Source organism: Syngnathus typhle, linkage group LG7 (assembly GCF_033458585.1).
Source record: "Syngnathus typhle isolate RoL2023-S1 ecotype Sweden linkage group LG7, RoL_Styp_1.0, whole genome shotgun sequence".
Classification (NCBI taxonomy): Eukaryota; Metazoa; Chordata; class Actinopteri; order Syngnathiformes; family Syngnathidae; genus Syngnathus; species Syngnathus typhle.
In genome coordinates, this window is record NC_083744.1 from 2,589,718 (window position 1) to 2,611,057 (window position 21,340).

Sequence of the window (21,340 nt, forward strand, 5' to 3'; positions counted from 1 at the left end):
TGCTATGCCATAATTTTAATCTGTAACAGTTTGAGCAATATCATTATATATGTTAAAGTTAGAAGAACATATTATTATGGCTAAGTATGATTATGTGTTAAGTTGATCATTACTAGACAAGATGTATGTGTTATTGATGTTGCAATGTTTAATCGATATCCAACATTTATTTAACATTGTTGTTCCATCTATACACGAATCTATTAAGTTGAGAGGAGACATTAAGGGTTAATAGTGATATTAGTGGTGATAATCGGCTGAAAGAACGAGCAAAACAGGAAACAGCTGCAGAGAACAATCATTCGCAATGGTTGCTGTTTTGACCAAGGTTGCCAAGACAACCAATGGTTCCCAGCTGAAAGTCAGGTGAAGATTGCACAACCCTCACATATCAGCTGAGAAATCAAGCTGAGACAGCATTAAAATATCAGCTGCAAAATCCGCGGAGACAGCAATACTAAAATATCAGCTGAGGTCATGCATTCCTAGCATACCAGACATTCCACACATTCCAATGAGGTCATGCATTCCTCTCCAATGGGTAATGCCAGAGGATCTGACAAGCCTATAAAAGCTTGGCTTCGGACGAGAAAAGGGCTCTTCCTGGTCAGGGCGATGACCCTGACGTTGCCCGGAGTAAAGAACGCCGTTTATACGAAGATAGATTTAACATTCTTTTTGAGATTGGACCAAAATATATTAAAATGAATTTCTAGAGTCTTCAAATTGGACTTTGTCAAATTTTAAGCCTCGAATTGGACTTTGTCAAATTTTAAGCTTCGAGGAAGGTAGAGGAGACAGACGCTTCTGGCTGCAAGGGAAAGACGCCAATGTAACGGCGTTGGCTAATCTCCTCATCGGCAGACCTTTCCTCTTTTTAAACAAAATTCAGATTTTGAAACAAAGGAGAACTGATCAGTCGACTTGTTCAACCAAATACCATTTTAGACCTTTTGTTTCCTCTTTTGCTCTGATATTGGTGAGTGGAATTATTGTTGTTTGTTCGACTTGTAATTCTTTTTCTTGCTAATTCATTAAATTTCTTCTTAATCCTTAATTTGGTTATCGATTATTTCGTAATAACTATGTTGAGCATGGTTTTGTATCCAGTAATTAGAACTTTAAATTTTCTTTATTTTTCTATCATAGTCATTCTTTAAATCCGCTCAATTATTGTTAAAGTGAAGACAGCTTTAATCCTTAACATCAGGTATTGTCAGATCTAGTTCGAAATAGTTATCTTAAACTCAGCTAGGGCGAGTGTGCGCTAGTGTAAATTAACAAATCCCTGAAGTCATAACAAAGACATGTAAATATATCTGTGATTTAACAAAAGCCCCAAATCAGAAGAGAGCCACCAGTAGGGCGCGGCCATTCTGATGCCGTCTCGACCTTAGTTACACTACACCAGCGTCACTTGACTTTAAAGGGATTGGCGTCATAAAAAAGATTAGATTGATTCCTTCAGAATTAATTTAATAAAGGTGGTTAGCAACTCGGACGAGTCTCTTCACCCCCGGATTATTTAACTCTCGTCTCCCCATAAGAGCTGCATTACAGCGGCGCAGGGACAAAGGAGAGTTTGGCCCTTTAAATGGAGAAGTCGAGTCACTTATGTTTGATAAGTGTAGATTTGACAGTATGTATGTCTTTATGTACAGGTTCTGGCAAAACGATGTGACACATTTGTAGGTTTAATATAATGCAATTAAAGAAACAGAAAACTTTTGTTTTCATTTTCGAAAACTACATATGATGCCATTTTGTTTCGTTTCATTTCATTTCCGTTTCCGAATAATGTTATTTTGGTCTTACCGCTGCCACATTTTCTGGGTGCGAGGTTAGCCGATTGAGTTTCGTTTCAATGCTTATCCACTGGCTCTGAAGTTAGTAACCCATAACAAGATCGATTTTCGAGCAGGTATGGGATCATGTCTACCAAGTCTGAAGCACAAACGGAACGCTTGTTGTGTTGCAGTTACAGATTAGTTTTTGATAAACGTTTCCACAATGAAAGCGCAATGCTCACCGGTCCAATTCATGTTAGCAACTGAAACGAAACAAAATAACATTATTCGAAAACTAAAATGAAACAAAACAAAACAAAATGGTATTATATGTATGTACTTTTCAAAAAAAAAAAATGTTTTGTTTCGTTAATTTATTTGCACTTTATTAAACCTACCATAATTTTCAGACTCGAACGCGGAAAAGTCCCGTTTTTTTTTTCATAGTTTTTTTATTTATAATGAGAAGCGACTTATATGTGATTTTTTTCAAAAAGAAAAAGTGAAACCGGGATGAACGAACCGCGATGTAGCAAGGGATTACTGTAATTTGAATTTCAAGTGACGTCAACAGCGCGGCGCAGCGCAGCGCGGTGCAGCGCGGCGTGGCGCGGTGGTTGTTTACAAAAGGGACAAAGATTGATTAGGGGATGAGGAAGATGACGAAGGGCCTCACGTACTACCCGCATCATTAGCGGATTTGTTTCTAAGTGACACGGAGGATAAAGAGTTTGAAGGATTTAAGGTTTTGGAGTGACACCGAAGGCGGCTCGGTGGGGCACTGGGTAGCACGTCCGCCTCACAGTTAGGAGGCTGCGGGTTCAATTCCACCTCCGGCCCTCCCTGTGCGGAGTTTGCATGTTCTCCCCGGGCCCGCGTGGGTTTTCTCCGGGCACTCCGGTTTCCTCCCACATCCCAAAAACATGCTTGGTAGGCCGATTGAAGACTCCAAATTGACCCTAAGTGTGAGTGCGAGTGCAAATGGTTGTTTTTCTCTGTGTGCCCTGCGATTGGCTGGCAACCAGGGTGTCCCCCGCCTACTCAGGGCTCGAAACTAACGATTGCCCGATTGCCCGGGGCAAGTAGCGATGGCAGAGGGGCAAGTAGAAATTTGTCCTCACTTGCCCGAACTTGCCCTGCCATAATACCATGTTTTCAAGCTGTAAAAACACGATTTTGTGCATAATTTCTCGCAACTTCTGCCGCTTCTGGTCCGACATTTTGTTTTCTAGGGAGCGGTTAGTTTCTCGTGTAAGTCTGCAATACATTGAAAACGGCAAAGCGCTTCGTAATTAAATGCATGCGCCCTCACTCGTCCCTAGCTCTTCTGCGCCTGCGCACCAGCAGAGCTTGTTTCCGGTTGGCGGATACGAAGGCATATGAAGGCAAAACTTATAGTGTTGTCTTTTTTATTGCAAAAATGTGTCGGGCAAGTAAAAATCCACTCCAAAAAAATTCGGGCAAGTAAAATTTTGTTTCGGGCAAGTAAAATTTTCTCCAACTTGCCCGAGGGCAACTTGGGCAAAAAATAAGCTTCGAGCCCTGCCTACTGCCCGATGACGGCTGGGATAGGCTCCAGCACGCCCGCGACCCCTGTGGGGACTAAAGCGGTTCAGAAAATGGATGGATGGATGGATGGAGTGACACAGAAGGTTTGAAAAACTATTATGGCTTTTACGCACGCTCGGTCCTACTCTACGGAGCTCTCTTTCACCTCCGTGGATTGAAGTCGGGGGCCGGCGCTCGGCCAGGTGGCTGGCCAGGGACGGTGGATGGGGCTCGGACATGGCTTTTACACACGCCCGGTCCTATTCTACGGAGCTCTCTTTCACCTCCGTGGATAGAAGTCGGGGGCCGGCGCTCGGCCGGGTGGCTGTCCGGGGCCGGAAGGCTGGAAGTCCACGCCGCCACACTCCTGGAAGTTTGTTTTGTTAAATAAAGAGCCGTTTACAAAACTCATGTCTTTCCTTGTACTTTGTTAACGCTACAATATAGTTATATAGTAGATCTGTGGAATAACGAGGCTGACGTCAGGGCGCACGCGCAAAGAACGAGGAATTTGATCGATGGATTTAATGATTTGGAGTGACACAGATGGTTTGATAATACTATTGCTTATATAATAGTTATTTGATATATAGTACTAATTTATATATCGTTATATGGGCAAAGCTCTCAATTTACCGGTCGATTTACGCTCCTACCCTCACCTATGGTCACGAGCTATGGGTTGTGACCAAAAGAACGAGATCCCGGATACAAGCGGCCAAAATGAGTTTTCTCCGCAGGATGTCCGGGCTCTCCCTTAGAGACAGGGTGAGAAGTTCGGTCATCCGGGAGAGACTCGGAGTAGAGTCGCTACTCCTCCACGTTGAGAGGAGCCAGATGAGGTGGCTCGGGCATCTCATCAGGATGCCTCCTGGACGCCTCCCTGGGGAGGTGTTCCGGGCATGTCCCACCGGTAGGAGACCCCGGGGGCGACCCAGGACGGGCTGGAGAGACTATGTCTCTCAGCTGGCCTGGGAACGCCTTGGTATCCCCCGGGATGAGCTAGATGAAGTGGCTGGGGAGAGGGAAGTCTGGGAGTCCCTCCTGAAGCTGCTGCCCCAGCGACCCGACCCCGGATAAGTGGGAAGAAGATGGATGGATGGATGGATGGATGGATGGATGATTATATGGGCCTGTGGAATATTTTGAAGTGCAAGCGCCGTCAGCGGCGTACACCCATTGTTGACATAAAGGACGATCGATGGATTTAATGAATTGGAGTGACACAGATGGTTTTATAAACGTGTTATTTATGTAATAGTTTTTTGAATAACTCTGAATGTTAGGTCAGGCCCGTTCTCAGCTCTTCGTTTGTTAGCATACCTATTGTTAAGTCTGTTGTTGGTCGTTCATGTCTGTTCTTGGTGTTGGATTTTGTCAAATACATTTCCCCCAAAATCTAATTTATACTCCGGAGCGACTTATATATGTTTTTTTTCACGTTATTGTGCATTTTATGGCTAATGCGACCTATATTCCGGAGCGACTTTTAGTCCGAAAATTACGGTACAAATGTGTCAGATGATTTTGCTGGACCCTGTATAATCTTATCAATAATCTACACTTGTATAATAGATTCACCTGATTTATCAGGTGTAGTACGTATATTATTCATATCTATATCTGATATACAGTGTATCTTTTGTGCACTTTATTTTTATATGTACTTTTGAACACAGGGAGTAAGTCACACCTTGTCAATTGGTTTTCATAATTATTCCATATATTAACACCTTTGACAGAGACGCACATTTTCTTTATGTTGGTTCTTACTTACGGGGGTCGCAGGCATGCTGGAGCCTTTCCCAGCAGTCATCAGGCAGTAGGTGAGGGACACCCTGAACTGGTTGCCAGCTAATCGCAGGCCACACAGAGTCGAAGAACCATTCACACTCTAATTCAGTGCTTCTCAAATAGTGGGGCGCGGTGCTATTCTTGGGGGGGCGCGTGTGACCCTGGGGAACAGGCTTTTTTTTTTGGCAGTACTAGAATAAAGTGTAATTGCGCGTTTACTACAGCAGGGGGCAGTGGCGCTCTCATTGTTACTTCTGTCACGTTTGCGACAGTGCAACATTTTACGACTTACAAGACAAGTTAGGATAGTCACGGTGGGGAGGGGGGGCGCGAATAGATTTCTTCTTGCTAGGGGGGGGCGTAACAGAAAATAATTGAGAAGCACTGCTCTAATTTAACATCTACGGCCAATTTGGAGTGCTCAATCGACCTACCATCCATGTTTTTGGGACGTGGGAGGAAACCGGAGACTTTACTCTGTTTAACTGCACACAGGGATTTCTATCATCTAGGCAACATTTTACCAATTTCCATATATGCCAAACCTCTTTTACCATATCTCTCTTGTTTGTGAATTATAATACACTGCTCAAACAAATTAAAGGAACAGTTTTTTTTATCAGGGTATGGCATGAATTCAATTAGACTTTTCTGATTAGATTTTGGTCAGGTAGGTGGCAGAAGGGGTTGTTAATCAGTTTCAGCTGCATTGGTGTTGATGGAATTAACAACAGGTGCAGTAGAGGGGCAACAACGAGATGGTCCCCAAAACAGGACTGGTTTTGCAGGTGGAGGCCATTTCAAGTTCCTCCCTCTTGATCTTTTTTTAACTATTTTTCCACAAGTGTTGGCTTTAGCTCGAGTCATTATCACGACTGGGAGCATGAGGCGATTTCTTAACCCTCCTGAAGTTGCCCAGATTGTCCAACTCCTCCAGGATGGCACATCCATGCGTGCTGTTGCAAGAAGATTTGATGTGTCTCCCAGTCCAATCTCCAGAGCATGGGGGGGATTCCAGGAGACAGGCAGTTACTCTAGGAGAGCTGGACAGGGCCGTAGACGGTCCTCATTCCGTCGGCAGGACCGGTATCTGCTACTTTGTGCAAGGAGGAACAGGTTAAGCACTGCCCAAGCCCTACAGAATGACCTCCAGCAGGCTACTGGTGTGAATGTCTCTGCCCAAACAGTCAGAAACAGACTTCACGAGGGTGGCCTCACACAACGTCCTGTAGTGTGCCCTGTGCTCATTGCTCAGCACCGTGGAGCTCGATTGACATTTCCCATAGAACAGACGAATTGGCAGAGAGCAGGTTTACCCTGAGCACCTGTGATAGACGCGAAAGGGTCTGGAGACGCCAAGGAGAGGCGCTATGCTGCCTGCAACATCATTCAACATGACCGGTTCAGTGGTGGGTCAGTGATGGTCTGGGGAGGCATTTCCATGGAGGGACGAACAGACCTCTACAGGCTAGAGAAGGTCAGTCTGACAGCCATTAATTAGGTATCGGGATGAAATCCTTGCACCCATGGTCAGACCCTCCTACGCTGGTGCAGTAGGTCCTGGGTTCCTCCTGATCCACAACAATGCCTGCCCTCATTTGGCAAGAGTATGCAGACAGTATCTGGAGGATGAAAGAATTGACACAATTGAATGGCTCTCACGATCACCTGATCTAAACCCGATAGAACACCTCTGGGACATAATGTTTCGGTCAGACTTTACAGGAGCTTGATGATGCCCCTTAGACAGATCTGGGAGGACATCCCACAAGACACCATTCGTCGTCTCATTAGGAGCATCCTGTGACGTTGTCAAACATGCATACAAGCTCGTGGGGGCCACACAAGATATTGAAAATAATTTTGAGTTGCAGAAATTGAATTTAGGCAAAATGGACGAGCCTGCCACATCATTTTTTCACTTTGATTTTTGGGGTGTCTATATACTGAGCCCTCTGTAGGCTGAAAACTTTTATTTCCATTAACAGATGTGGCATCCTTTTGTTTCTGAGACATTAAACTGTCCATATCAGTATAGATATCCAACTTTCTTTTTTCACCACTGAAATCTGATGTGTTTTCAAAGTGTTCCTTTAATTTTTTTGAGCAGTGTATATTGTGATCTATAGTATCAAAGGCTTTTTTTTTTGAGTCGATGAACGCCGATGAGTGTGACACATAATGGCTTGCATGACATGCGGAATCACACTTTTCCCCCTCAGTGCAATGTTTCATGTTAAATTATGGCCAAAATCCAATTTTACAACCTTTAAGGAGCTTAGCCTTTGAGGTACCATGATGTGCCAGTGTAAACTGTCAGAATCTTTGCACCCAACTTTCAAATGCCTTTTTCAGCGGTGGAACAAGCACTACTGTGTCATCTCTGATGACATGCTGTACTATGCAGAAGAGTATGAAGAGGAAAAGGAAGACCTCAAGAAGGTAAAGGAATGTAAAGTTTACAGCTGGAAAATAGATTTGTTTTGAATGTAAAATTGAAAACCCACTAATATTCAGTCAATTTTCACACCAAGCCAAATCTACCAAAAACACAACAGAATAAGCAAGACAATGTTAGATATTGTCCCAGTTCTTTATCTTTAATGCTCACTATGCTAATTATTATTACCAGGAGGCTGCCTTCTCAGTTAACTATTTAATGTATGCCAGAAAGATTGATACACAGCTGTGGAGCCTTCTCTGCGAGATTGCGGAAGAAGGTCTAACCCCCACCTCCAAGGTTCCTATTCTTATACTCTAGGCTGCCTTTCTGCAAGAGAGCGACTCCGCCTAGCCTGTGTGATAATCTGTGACCTTGCAGTCTTAACTGAGATCAATTCCTACGTATGCGCAAAGACTGGCATAGAGGAGGGAAAGCCAGTGAAGCAAGAGAAAGGACACGGTGGTATAACGTCATAGCTCAAGCTACATAGCTAATCACGTGTCAAAGAGACCTAATCCAACAACAAAATTGAAAGATGAGTAATTGGTCTGAGCTCCTTATTAATATGACCAGTTCCGCTGGGTGAAAGCTGTTCAGCTAAGACTCTAAGATGGTAATGAAGTTGACGAAGAGGCTTTCTAACTAGGCTAAGGGCTAACATTGCAGATATGCCACCGCTCAACCTGGTTAATATTCACTCAATTGACAACAATATAAACACAATTCAACTCTGGATGAGCAGCTCCAGCACATGAAATTTTGATGCAGCTCCAGCACATGAAAACCCATGTGAATGCTTTTCCTTATGGTGGTGGGATACAGATTAATTGCAAAAAACTGGCCAACACTTGGCCAGGCTAGATGGGGTCGAGCTTTCTTGCTTGGTCTCAGCACTAGCTCACTTCCCCTTACCTTTAGGTATCACTCCAATAGTAAAAACATTTTTTATGTTGAATAGTTTCCTGCTTACAAACTGACAGTGACTTCACCATAAATGTTAGCAAACAAGAAAAGAAATGCATGCCTGTTTGGATAAGAAATGAATAAACAGTAAAAATCATCACCAACATTTAAAACATACAAAATGCTGAGGCAGGAGTGTTTCAAAAGACCATATAATGTCTTTTCATTTTCAACTACTGACTGGGAATGATATATGTATTATATTCAAGATCACTAAAGTAAAGAACCAATGTGTTTGTTTCCCAGTTCCAGGATTTCCATTGTTCTGAAACATGGTTTCATGGTGGCATTAAAAAGGGTCGTCTGATGGCAGAGCAAATGATTCACGATTACTGTACCAAGACAAGAGGAAGAGATGGTACTTTTTTGGTCAGACAGAGTGATGCTGTTGCCACGGATTTCACCCTCTCCTTCTGGTAGAGTTCTCCATCCATCCATCCATCCATCCATCCATCCATCCATCCATCCGTCCGTCCGTTTGTCCGTCCGTCCGTCCGTCCGTCCATCCATCCCACCATCCATCCAACCCACCATCCATCCAACCCACCACCCATCCATCCATCCATCCATCCATCCATCCATCTATCCATCCATCCATCCATCAAAACCCACCACCCCTCCATTCGTCCATCCATCTATCCATCCATCCATCCAACCCACGACCCCTCCATCCATCCATCCATCCATCCATCCATCCATCCATCCATCCATCCATCCACCCATCCATCTATCCATCCAGCCATCCATCCAAAACCCACCATCCATCCATCCATCCATCCATCCATCCATCCATCCATCCAAAACCCACCATCCATCCATCCATCCATGCATCCATCCATCCATCCATCCATCCATGCATCCATCCATCCATTATGTAGAATTTCACATTACATTGTGGCCACTGGTAGAATCTGGCTCACACGATAAAATGTGATAAATAATCCTCGCGGCAAATGCTGGATGGGTTTACTTGCATGCTTCTTTTTGGCAGATAAATGCCAAAGCTGTTGTTTGGGTTTGGCTGTGTTTGTTATAGCTCATTGAATTCTTTATCGATTATGACGCTGATTGTGTTGCTACAAACATCAGACAGCCAGCTATGATACAAGTGTAACGAAAACAGGGATGACTCATATAGTTAGTGTTAGAGTGGTGCTTACTCTAACTTATTTTGCAAGAACCACACGGAGACAAGTTAGTCGTTTTAGACACCTGCAGGTGGAGAGTTCACTCGTCGCTGTGCTTACAGCGGTGGTCGAATGAAGTCTGACTCTCGCTTCCCACAAGAGCATCTTTATTAAGAGAAAAAGGGTGGGGGTGACAGTGGACTGAATAGACAAGTTAAAGCTCTTGACCTCTAGATTAGCAGAGCAGGGGATGTTTTACGACATTGTGTAGGATAGGACAAACTAGGTTATTTATTACCGGTTACATACCAACATAAGCATAAAACTAATCTACCTAGGTTATTTATTACCGGTTACATACATTCCAACATAATCATAAATCAAGATAGTTTGGAAAACCCTGACAGTTAGTGTTGACATTTATTAGCAACTCGAGAGGAATGGCTGGATATATATCTTAGTTGTTTTCAAACATTAATCTCTTGTCTATTGTCTACCAACATTTATTTAGGCGCAGCGGGAGAGTCCAGCACTGCCGTATTCGTTCTCTTTCAGAGGGACAAAACACATACTACTACCTGGCAGCCAACATACAATTTCCTAGTGTGTATGCCCTGATACAGCACTACAGAGAGAACCCACTGCGCTGTCAAGACTTTGAGTTGCGTCTTACTGATGCAGTACCACATCCAAATCCACATCTCCAGCAAGGGTTTGTCACAATCAACTAATATTTTAGTAAAACAAAATGTACATGTAAAATACTTCTGTTTGTTCTTTCATTTTAACGATACTCCCTAAGTTTAATTAATTATTGATCACCTCCATTACAGTAATGATGCATTTTTTTGTGAACATGTAATGTGCAATGGCTATAAAAGCCTGCTCAAATGCCAGGTTTTACATCCACTGGAAAAAAAGTGCCATATCCAGTCTCTTTCATGGGCTGTTAGACTCATTTTCACGTTTCACGCCCTTATCGTATTCCAGGACTGATGTTAAATGTTGCTCCTTTTGAAAATTCTAATTACGTTTAAATTTGATAAGTCATCAAGTTAGAATACCGTATTTTCCGGCCTATAAGGCGCACCGGACTATAAGGCGCACCTTCAATGAATGGCCCATTTTAAAACTTTATCCATATATAAGGCGCACCGGACTATAAGGCGCACCATTAATGCATCATGTCAGATTTTTAATCCAAATCAAATCATTCTCCATTTTATCTTTTCTATTTCAACTTCAGACGGAACATATTACTTTATAATCATAAAATAATGATCCATAGTCTTTTTGAGTCATGATTCATAGTCTTCAGCGGGCCACTTATGATTGATTTCATGACACAATGCTTTGGGCCAGTTTAAATTTAGGAATTTGGTCCATATATAAGGCTAACCTAAAAATAACCTAAACATTTTAGGTTTTTAGGTGCGCCTTATAGGGCGGAAAATACGGTAGTCTCATTTCATTGACAGAAAACAGAAAATATTGTGTTTCTTAGGGGTATTCCTTGGAACTTTATTATTCTACAATAAAATGTGGAAAATATGTAAGTGTACAATATAAGTACTTTATGTTCTTTTATATTTTGTTTTAGGTGGTTTTATAAAAACCTGAGCAGAGGTGAGGCTGAAGATTATTTGTTGAAAATTCCAAGAGATGGAGCTTTCCTGATACGACAAAGAGAGGGAGACCCAGACTCTTTTGCAATCACGTTCAGGTTGTGCAGCATGCCAATAATGAATTTTCTTAATTAACTCTAGTTTGTACTAAACTACAATTCTGTCTCTCAGAGGTGATGGTAAGGTGAAACACTGTCGGATCCAGAAGGAAGGCAGTGTTTACTTGCTTGGCACAACAACCGAGTTTGAGAGCCTTGTGGAGCTGGTAAACTACTTTAAGAAGAAGCCACTTTATCGCAAGACCAAGCTGCGATACCCAGTCACGCCTGACCTAGTGGCTCGCTTCAGCACAGTGAGTTTCTTATGAATTTAGATGAGGATGGGGAAAAAATGTTCAAACTGTCTCACTCATAACGTAATTGTAATTTTTAGGCATTTTTGAAACATCTGCATTGGACTATGGCAGTGCTTCTCAAATAGTGGGGCGCGCCCCCCTTGGGGGGCGCAGTGCTATTCCTGGGGGGGCGCGTGTGACCCTGGGGAACAGGCTTTTTTTTTTGGCAGTACTAGAATAAAGTGTAATTGCGCGTTTACTACAGCAGGGGGCAGTGGCGCTCTCATTGTTACTTCTGTCACGTTTGCGACAGTGCAACATTTTACGACTTACAAGACAAGTTAGGATAGTCACGGTGGGGAGGGGGGGCGCGAATAGTTTTCTTCTTGCTAGGGGGGGGCGTAACAGAAAATAATTGAGAAGCACTGGACTATGGAGAGTCATTTCCTGCAAAAATTTGACTTTGGCAAAAAAACAACAACAACAACAACAACATTGAGTTAGGACGTTATGTTATTAACATGATATAAAGGATGTCACTTAATCGATTAATTATACTGCAAATTAACTCACTATGAAAATTAATACAATTAATCTTGAGTGGCAAGTCAATGCGTATGCACTTTTAAATTGGTCCAGTGAGAGACACGTAGGCTGAAATGATACGTCATTTCACTGCGCCATGAGACAAATGCAAACGTGTTACTGAGCATGTCCCCTCAAATAAATTTTTGTTCTTTTCCGTTTTTTTCTGCAGTATAAAAGTACAGCCAATTTACCATTTACCTTAGTCTCACATTCACGGATTCTAAGAACTATCACAAGATATTCCTCAGTGGGGTAGACAATGTCAGGCATTGTCCAGCAGACCGTAGCAGTGAGTGAACATGAGGCTAAGTGGTTAACCAACTTACCTACCGTTTTTTTCCGTGTATAGTGCGCCCCCATGTATAGTACGCACCCCTAAAAATGGCATGCTGATGCTGGAAAAAAGCTTGTACCCATGTATAATACGCACCCAATTTTTATGAATCCATCCATCCATCCGTCCGTCCGTTTGTCCGTCCGTCCGTCCGTCCATCCATCCATCCATCCAACCCACCATCCATCCAACCCACCACCCATCCATCCATCCATCCATCCATCCATCCATCTATCCATCCATCCATCCATCAAAACCCACCACCCCTCCATTCGTCCATCCATCTATCCATCCATCCATCCATCCAACCCACGACCCCTCCATCCATCCATCCATCCATCCATCCATCCATCCATCCACCCATCCATCTATCCATCCAGCCATCCATCCAAAACCCACCATCCATCCATCCATCCATCCATCCATCCAAAACCCACCATCCATCCATCCATCCATGCATCCATCCATCCATCCATCCATCCATGCATCCATCCATCCATTATGTAGAATTTCACATTACATTGTGGCCACTGGTAGAATCTGGCTCACACGATAAAATGTGATAAATAATCCTCGCGGCAAATGCTGGATGGGTTTACTTGCATGCTTCTTTTTGGCAGATAAATGCCAAAGCTGTTGTTTGGGTTTGGCTGTGTTTGTTATAGCTCATTGAATTCTTTATCGATTATGACGCTGATTGTGTTGCTACAAACATCAGACAGCCAGCTATGATACAAGTGTAACGAAAACAGGGATGACTCATATAGTTAGTGTTAGAGTGGTGCTTACTCTAACTTATTTTGCAAGAACCACACGGAGACAAGTTAGTCGTTTTAGACACCTGCAGGTGGAGAGTTCACTCGTCGCTGTGCTTACAGCGGTGGTCGAATGAAGTCTGACTCTCGCTTCCCACAAGAGCATCTTTATTAAGAGAAAAAGGGTGGGGGTGACACCAAAATGGGACTTTTTTTTTTTAAGTCCCAATGATCGTCACACACGCAGGGAGGCAATGGGTCCCATTTTTATAGTCTTTGGTATGGTCTTAACTAGGCTGGATGTAATTTTTTTTGTTGGCGTTGATTTCTCCGACTGCCCGTAAACGCACCACCGCGCACGGGAAAGAGGCGGCTCTGTATGGGAGAGACGTTGAAGAGGAATAAAAACACCCTTGGAAACCAAAACTTGCCCCTCGTCGTGACTCGGAGTCGCAACAAATGTTTCGGATTTGTGTAGGGTACATTGTGAGACAGCAAACGAGCAGGTGATCACCCCGCTCACTCTTTGTTCGAGCTTCTGCCCTCTGGGAAGAGGTACAGAAGTCTGCGCTCCCGCACCTCCAGACTCTCAAACAGCTTCATGCTCCAGGCTGTTAGGATCCTGAACTCGCTCCCCCGTTCTGCGTAGCGTCCTGTACTTTCACTGTCTGAACTGTCTGAATGCACACTGGCTCTTATTATTTATTATTTGTTATTACTCTTATTTATTGTTTGTGCCTTTTTGTTTATGATGTTTTTTACTTTTGCGCTATGCTTGCTGGCTCCGTTATTTATTGTGTTATCTGTTTATTTATTATTTATTCATCACTCTTACTATTGATTGTTAGAATTTTTGCCTTCTTGTTTTTATATTGTGTCGCGTACGTGTATGTCTATCGTGTTATGTGTCTCGTCACCGTGGGATAGAGAAAAACGTAATTTCGGTCTCTTTGTGTGTTGTGACGTGTGGAGAGATTGACAATAAAGCTGACTTTGACTTTGACTTTGACTTTGACTTTGATCGAGCAAGCCTTGTCTGATACGAGAGCATTGCGGTCGCATGGAGCGTGTTTGAAGTGAACAGCAGAGAAGAAAGGAACAAGGCAAAGTGTTGTGAAATAAAATGCACAGAACGCATGCGCAAGACACGTCAGCTATATAAAGAGCGAGAGTTGTTTTCTTCCTATTAGTTTCAATTCACAGTTTAATTAGCAGTTTCAATCAGCAAATAACAAAATGCGTATTACAGGAAATATTTTATTTCACAACACTTTGCCTTGTTCCTTTGGTCTCTGCTGTTCATCCTAAAACACAAAGGCGCTCTTTAAGCAATGCGACAGTGAGCGCCCGGCGCGCTGCACCAAATTAAGCTCCCTGCGCAGTGCGCACTGAGGTCCACTTAAATTTTAGAAAGTACATCAGGACTTTAAAAATATCTTCTAAATTTCAGCGACGGCTCTGTCACACTAATGCGACCAGCGCGGTGCAGTTGGGCGGTCGGCGGCGCGCTACGGTTGAGCGTTCTCTCTCTCTCTCTCGCTCTTGCACACACGCACACGCGCACACACGCAAACTGGATATCATACGGAGGCCGCCATTACAGATGCGCAGAACGGATGCGCAAGACACGTCAGCTATATAAAGAGCGAGAGTTCAGTTCTCTACCTAAATCCGTATTACAGGTAATATTTTATTTCACAACACTTTGCCTTGTTCCTTTCTTCTCTGCTGTTCACTTCAAACACGCTCCATGCGACCGCAATGCTCTCGTATCAGACAAGGCTTGCTCGATCACCTGCTCGTTTGCTGTCTCACAATGTACCCTACACAAATCCGAAACATTTGTTGCGGCTCCGAGTCACGACGAGGGGCAAGTTTTGGTTTCCAAGGGTGTTTTTATTCCTCTTCAACGTCTCTCCCATACAGAGCCGCCTCTTTCCCGTGCGCGGTGGTGCGTTTACGGGCAGTGGGAGAAATCAACGCCAACAAAAAAAATTACATCCAGCCTAGTTAAGACCATACCAAAGACTATAAAAATGGGACCCATTGCCTCCCTGCGTGTGTGACGATCATTGGGACTTTAAAAAAATAAAAAATAAAAATTGAAAATTTTTTTGTACCCATGTATAATGCGCACCCCAGATTTTAGGACAATAAATTAGTTAAATTTTGCGCACTATACACGGAAAAAAACGGTATTTCAGCTCTGGTGCAAGTTTAACAAATGTGTTTCTAACAAAAAAAAAAAAAAGGTAAAACACACCTTTTTTACTGACTAACATGGACACACACAACTAACATCTCTTCTTTTTGGAATATGGACTAGAACTTCTCCAGCTCCTCCCCAGCCACGACCGCACCCATGGTCCCTCCACAGCCACGAGACTGTTCAGTTAAAACCATCATGTTATCTTTATCTTTTTCTGATTTGGCCGTTGTAGCCTCCTCTTGTGCTCTGTTCAAGTTAAGCTTTAACAGCTATTGCAATCTATAGTTGTTAGTTTTCTTTTCTCTGACCAGCAGTTAACTGTGCAGTTTTCTTTACATTTTATTGCATTGTGGGAGTAACAGCCCCCACACAACATGGCAGGCCACTGCCACCTTTCTGTCCTGCCATTAAAGCTGTAACATCTGAAATCCACCCCTGGGCTCCTTTGTTTAATTGAGGTAAATTGTCCACCAGTGCCTGTGTGTCCCGGTCCCCCAAAAGGTCATACTGCCATCCCCAACCCAATTCATGCTCAGGCATTTGTAGAAAACATTAATTGTTAAACATTATTCTTAACATTTGAAACCTTTTTCTTACTCGCCACTTCTGCCTTTTGCCGTGCTTCCGTAATGCCATTCCAATCATCAGTGTCACTGTCACTATTGTAATAAGCATTGTTAATGCGTCTGGCATCATCCAGGTTAAAAGTGATGACCATGTGGGTGTTTTCTTTGACCAGTCAGTGGATGGGGTGATCTGTCACCAAATTGTGAGGGGCCCGCTCATGGGTACCGTAAAAAACTAGAGTGGATATTTGGCATTTTGGAATGGGCTTCAACCCTGCACCACCTGCCTCTAAGAAAGTTGTGTTGCGAGAATACGTTTGCTATCTGGTCTGTGTTTCCTGAATTTCATCGATGCCATCATATCGGGTGTCTCCTAAGTGGCAAGTGGGTATGGTGGTGGTGCCTAAGGGACATAAATGATTGTTAATTTGTTGGCAGAGTTGGATACAATGTTGTTTTGTCATTTAACCCTATTACTGTGTTTACCTGCATACTGCATTGGTCACAGGGTCTTGTTCTTCGTGGAGTTTTGCTAAAGCGGTGGTCTTCCATTGCCGTAAGATGCACATGATGTCTCGCTTCATCTCCTTTTCTATTTGTTACTTTGCTTCCCTTTTCTCTCTCCAAATTCGCTCTTCTAATATTATGTTTTCTGTCTCTGTTTCCACATTTCCTTTACGCCACGACACAATTCATCATGTAGCTGCCTCTATGTAACCTTCTTATTATGTGACTTACTATTTCTTTTTTGGAGCTTAACGCATTCTTTCTGCAACCTATCCATATTTCAATCTTTTTATACCAGATTAAACAAAACTTGAGACAAAATGTCTTAGTCATAGTCACAGAGGGCTGAGTTCGATTGAGCGAGGTGTGCCATCGTTTTAGAGGACCCCAAAACTACACTATATGCACCAAAACGTCACGATGTTCCACTGCATCTGGTAGAACGCCAGTCTATGGCAAGGCATATCCAGAACCTGCTAAACACCAATTGATATTCGTTTTTGTACACCTAAATTTAGCGCAAACAATGTACAGATCTTCTGCTTACCTTATTTTAGAACTTCCGCTTACCTTATTTTGGCAGCCGCCAGCGTGGAAGAAGGAAAACAATCAATTTGTCTCTTACAACTTGACCACAAACGAGGCGTTATTAACGTTCCTTAGCCGTCACGCCAGGGTCACAAATTAAAGGCGTAAATAGCCACTGTATTTAAGGTGTACCTCTGGAAGTCCCACATTGAGGTCTTGGTGGGGGAAGGGGGCAATAATGTAAGGTTTGCTAAATATCTGGTGTCCCTAATTTTGTGTCCAGTATTTGTCAAAATAATCCCCCTCTCTACCCTTTAATTCACTGCGCCAAGTTGGAATGGATGACATCATGATGTTGACAGTGCTGCCCCTATCACCCACCTGCTATCGAGTGGATAGCCAGATTGCTTTGCTATGGATAATAATAATAATAATAAACTTTATTTGTATAGCACCTTTCATACAAGAAATGCAGCTCAAAGCGCTTTACAACGAAGAAAGAAAAACATGAACACATAAAAACAAAACAATGTATGCATACACAATTAATAAAGTGAGTTTAAAATAGGAGCAAGCTTTAATAAAATAAAGAATAAAGATTTAAGAAAAGGTAAAAAATATCTATCTGATATCTATGGGCAGTGTGTTCCATAGTTTGGGGGCGTAATTAACCAAGGCAGCATCACCGATCTTCTTTCTGCTGTTGCTGGGAGCCTCCAATAAACCAGCAGCAGATGATCACAGGGTTCTTGGAGGTATGTAGCTAACAAGAGAGTTAGCAATGTAGCTTGGTCCCTGCCCGTTGAGGGCTTTGTATATAAAGAGAAGGACTTTAAAATCAATTCTAAATGTTACAGGAAGCCAGTGCAGAGCAGCTAGAACTGGTCTATTGTGCTCTCCCTTCTCGGTCATGGTTAATAGGCGAGCTGCAGCGTTTTGGATAAGTCAGTGTTTTTTCTTTCGGGAGACGAGTAAAGAGCGCATTACAGTAGTCAAGCCGGCTTGAAATAAAGGCATGAATCAGTTTCTCAGCATCATTTTGATTTATGAACGCTCTTACTTTTGCTATATTTCTAATGTGGAAAAATGATAGTTGTCACCTTGTTAATGTGGGACCTGAAGCTTAGATCTGAATCTAAGATAACACCAAGACTTGTAACCTCGGATTTAATCCAGGGAGTTAATTTCCCCAAATTATTAAACAACATTTCTCTTTTTGTTTTAGGGCCGATTAGCAAGATTTCAGTTTTATCCTCGTTTAACTTTAAGAAATTGTTGCTCATCCATTTATTTATAGCCAGAAGACAGTTGGTGATGGAGTTTATAGGTGTAGCATCATTGGGTTCTGCAGATATGTACAATTGTGTGTTATCGGCATAACTATGGAAATATACATTGTGCTATCTGACGATGTCACCAAGTGGCAGCATGTAAAGTGAGAATAATAGTGGACCAAGGCAGCTGCCTTGTGCAACCCCATAGCGGCTGTCATGTGTGTTGGACACATGCTCTCCTAAGATAACATAGAACTTTCTCCCTTTGATATATGTTCTGAACCAGTTTAACACACAGTCCGAAAGACCGACTAACCTTTCAAGACGATTGATTATGATATCATGCTCAATGATATCAAACGCTGCACTTAGGTCTAAGAGGATAAGAATCGACTTTTCATGAGACTTTAGTCTGAAGTCGCTGATTTCTTTAGTAAGAGCAGTTTCAGAGCTGTGGTATGTTCTAAAGCCTGACTGAAATTCCTCCAGGATATTGTTTTCTTTCAGAAACGAGTTTATTTGCACATATCTTTTCAAGTACCGTTTTTTTCCGTGTATAGTGCGCAAAATTTAACTAATTTATTGTCCTAAAATCTGGGGTGCGCATTATACATGGGTACACTTTTTTTTTTTTTTTTTTTTTTATTATTATTTTTTTAAAGAAAGTCATGGTACAACAAAACCAACAACAGGACTGACCGACAAAGTCGTGGAACAAAAAGACAGGGTGACATTACCAAAGACAGGAACAGAAACCACATCATGACAGTAACACATGCAATGATCCAACGGTGAGCGAGGGGCAGACAGGACTTAAATACAAAACACGTTACATCGATTGAGGTGACACAGGAAGAGAGGGGCGACGCGAACAGAAACTATGGCAACCTAGACACATAGCAAAACTGGGGAGGAGACATGACAAATCTCCCCCGAAATAAAACTTGAAATCACCTTTCTTCTTGTTTGTTGTCAATCGCGCATCGCATTCAGCCATCCTGCCCAACACACTTACTCAGTAAAATACATAATTGACGACACATCGTTTGATGCGATGGTGCAATCCTTGATGGTGTGTTATTGTCATATATTGTTTGTTTTTAAATCTTCATCGCGGACCGGACGTCATACGGAGGCAGTATAACTGCGCATGCGCACTATGGATCCCATGAGCAGAACGGATGCGCAAGACACGTCAGCTATATAAAGAGCGAGAGTTGTTTTCTTCCTATTAGTTTCAATTCACAGTTTAATTAGCAGTAGCAATCAGCAAATAACAAAATGCGTATTACAGGTAATATTTTATTTCACAACACTTTGCCTTGTTTCTTTCGTCTCTGGTGTTCACTTCAAACACGCTCCATACGAACACAATGCTCTGGTATCAGACAAGGCTTGCTCGATCACCTGCTCGTTTGCTGTCTGTCACAATGTACCCTACACAAATCCGAAATTTGTTGCGGCTCCGAGTCACGGCGGGGGGCAAGTTTTGGTTTCCAAGGGTGTTTTTATTCCTCTTCAACGTCTCTCCCATACAGAGCCGCCTTTTTCACGTGCGCACGCCTTTTTCACATGCGCGCACGGAGCGCGGTGGTGCGTTTACGGGCCGTCGGAGAAATCAACGCCAACAAAAAAAATTACATCCAGCCTAGTTAAGACCATACCAAAGACTATAAAAATGGGACCCATTGCCTCCCTGCGTGTGTGACGATCATTGGGACTTAAAATAAATAAATAAATAAATAAATAAAAAAAAATCATAAAAATTGGGTGCGTATTATACATGGGTACAGGCTTTTTTCCAGCATCAGCATGCCATTTTTAGGGTGCGTATTATACATGGGGGCGCATTATACACGGAAAAAAACGGTATCTTACTAATGAAAGGAAGGTTGGATATTGGCCTATAGCTGGTCAGTACATTTCCATCTAGGTTGGGCTTCTTTAGTAAGGGTTTTACCACAGCTGTTTTAAAGACATCTGAGAAGATGCCTGTTTGAAGAGATGTGTTTATAATGTTCAGGACATGACTTGAGACACTGTTGAATACCTGCTTAAAGAATGCTGTCGGTACAAGGTCAATACATGAAGTGGAGGAGTTACACTCAGTGACAGTCTTGCAAAGCTCATTCAATGTAATACAGGTGAATTTTCCCATGTTTACACAATTTTTATAGGATTTACTGAGATCATCTATGTTTATATCAGCAACAATACTGGCTCTGATTGAAGTTATTTTACTAGTGAAGAATAATGCGAGTTCTTCACATTTTGATGCAGAGAACTGTGGTGGTGTGGGGGCAATATTGAGTAGTTGATCAATAGTGGAGAATAATATTCTAGAGTTTCCAGTGTTCTCTGAAATAATCTTAGAAAAGTACCGTTTTTTTCCATGTATAATGCGCAAAATTTAACTAATTTATTGTCCTAAAATCTGGGGTGCGCATTATACATGGGTACAAAAAAATATATATATATATATTTTTTTTTTTTTCCAGATATGATACGGAGGCCGCCATTACAGATGCACTTTCTTCTCTGCTGTTCGCTTCAAACACGCTCCATACGAACACAATGCTCTCGTATCAGACGCTTGCTCGATCACCTTCTCGTTTGCTGTCACAATTTACCCTACACAAATCCGAAACATTCCTTCGCTATGGAGTTTGCTAGCGCATGCACAGTGATACTGACCGGCAGAATAACATCCGGTTGTTCCCAAAGATGATCTTTTTTCTGAAATAATTTTACGTTTACAGACTTAAGTAGGAGTCCAAATTTGGGTGCGTATTATACATGGGTACAGGCTTTTTTCCAGCATCAACATGCCATCTTTAGGGTGCGTATTATACATGGGGGCGCATTATACATGGAAAAAAAACGGTAATCCTTTCTTGCCAGACATATTTTATTATAAGCAGTCATGGCGTCTCTGTATATATCACGATAAACTGTGAG

At 42.4% G+C, this 21,340-nt stretch overlaps 1 protein-coding gene across 11 annotated transcripts in view; it reads left to right on the forward strand.

Annotated features, from left to right (window-relative positions):
- Positions 1-21,340, forward strand: part of plcg2 (phospholipase C, gamma 2) — a 155,176-nt gene that overhangs the window by 80,808 nt on the left and 53,028 nt on the right. For all 11 annotated transcript variants that reach the window (XR_009714916.1, XM_061283069.1, XM_061283071.1 and 8 more), the window contains 5 exons: positions 7,485-7,571; positions 8,782-8,951; positions 10,174-10,374; positions 11,263-11,385; positions 11,459-11,639. Coding sequence is in view for 10 of the 11 variants with exons in the window: in XM_061283069.1 (XP_061139053.1) it covers positions 7,485-7,571; positions 8,782-8,951; positions 10,174-10,374; positions 11,263-11,385; positions 11,459-11,639 (762 nt within the window). In the remaining variant the exon portion in view is untranslated. The remainder of the gene's footprint in view (positions 1-7,484; positions 7,572-8,781; positions 8,952-10,173; positions 10,375-11,262; positions 11,386-11,458; positions 11,640-21,340) is intronic.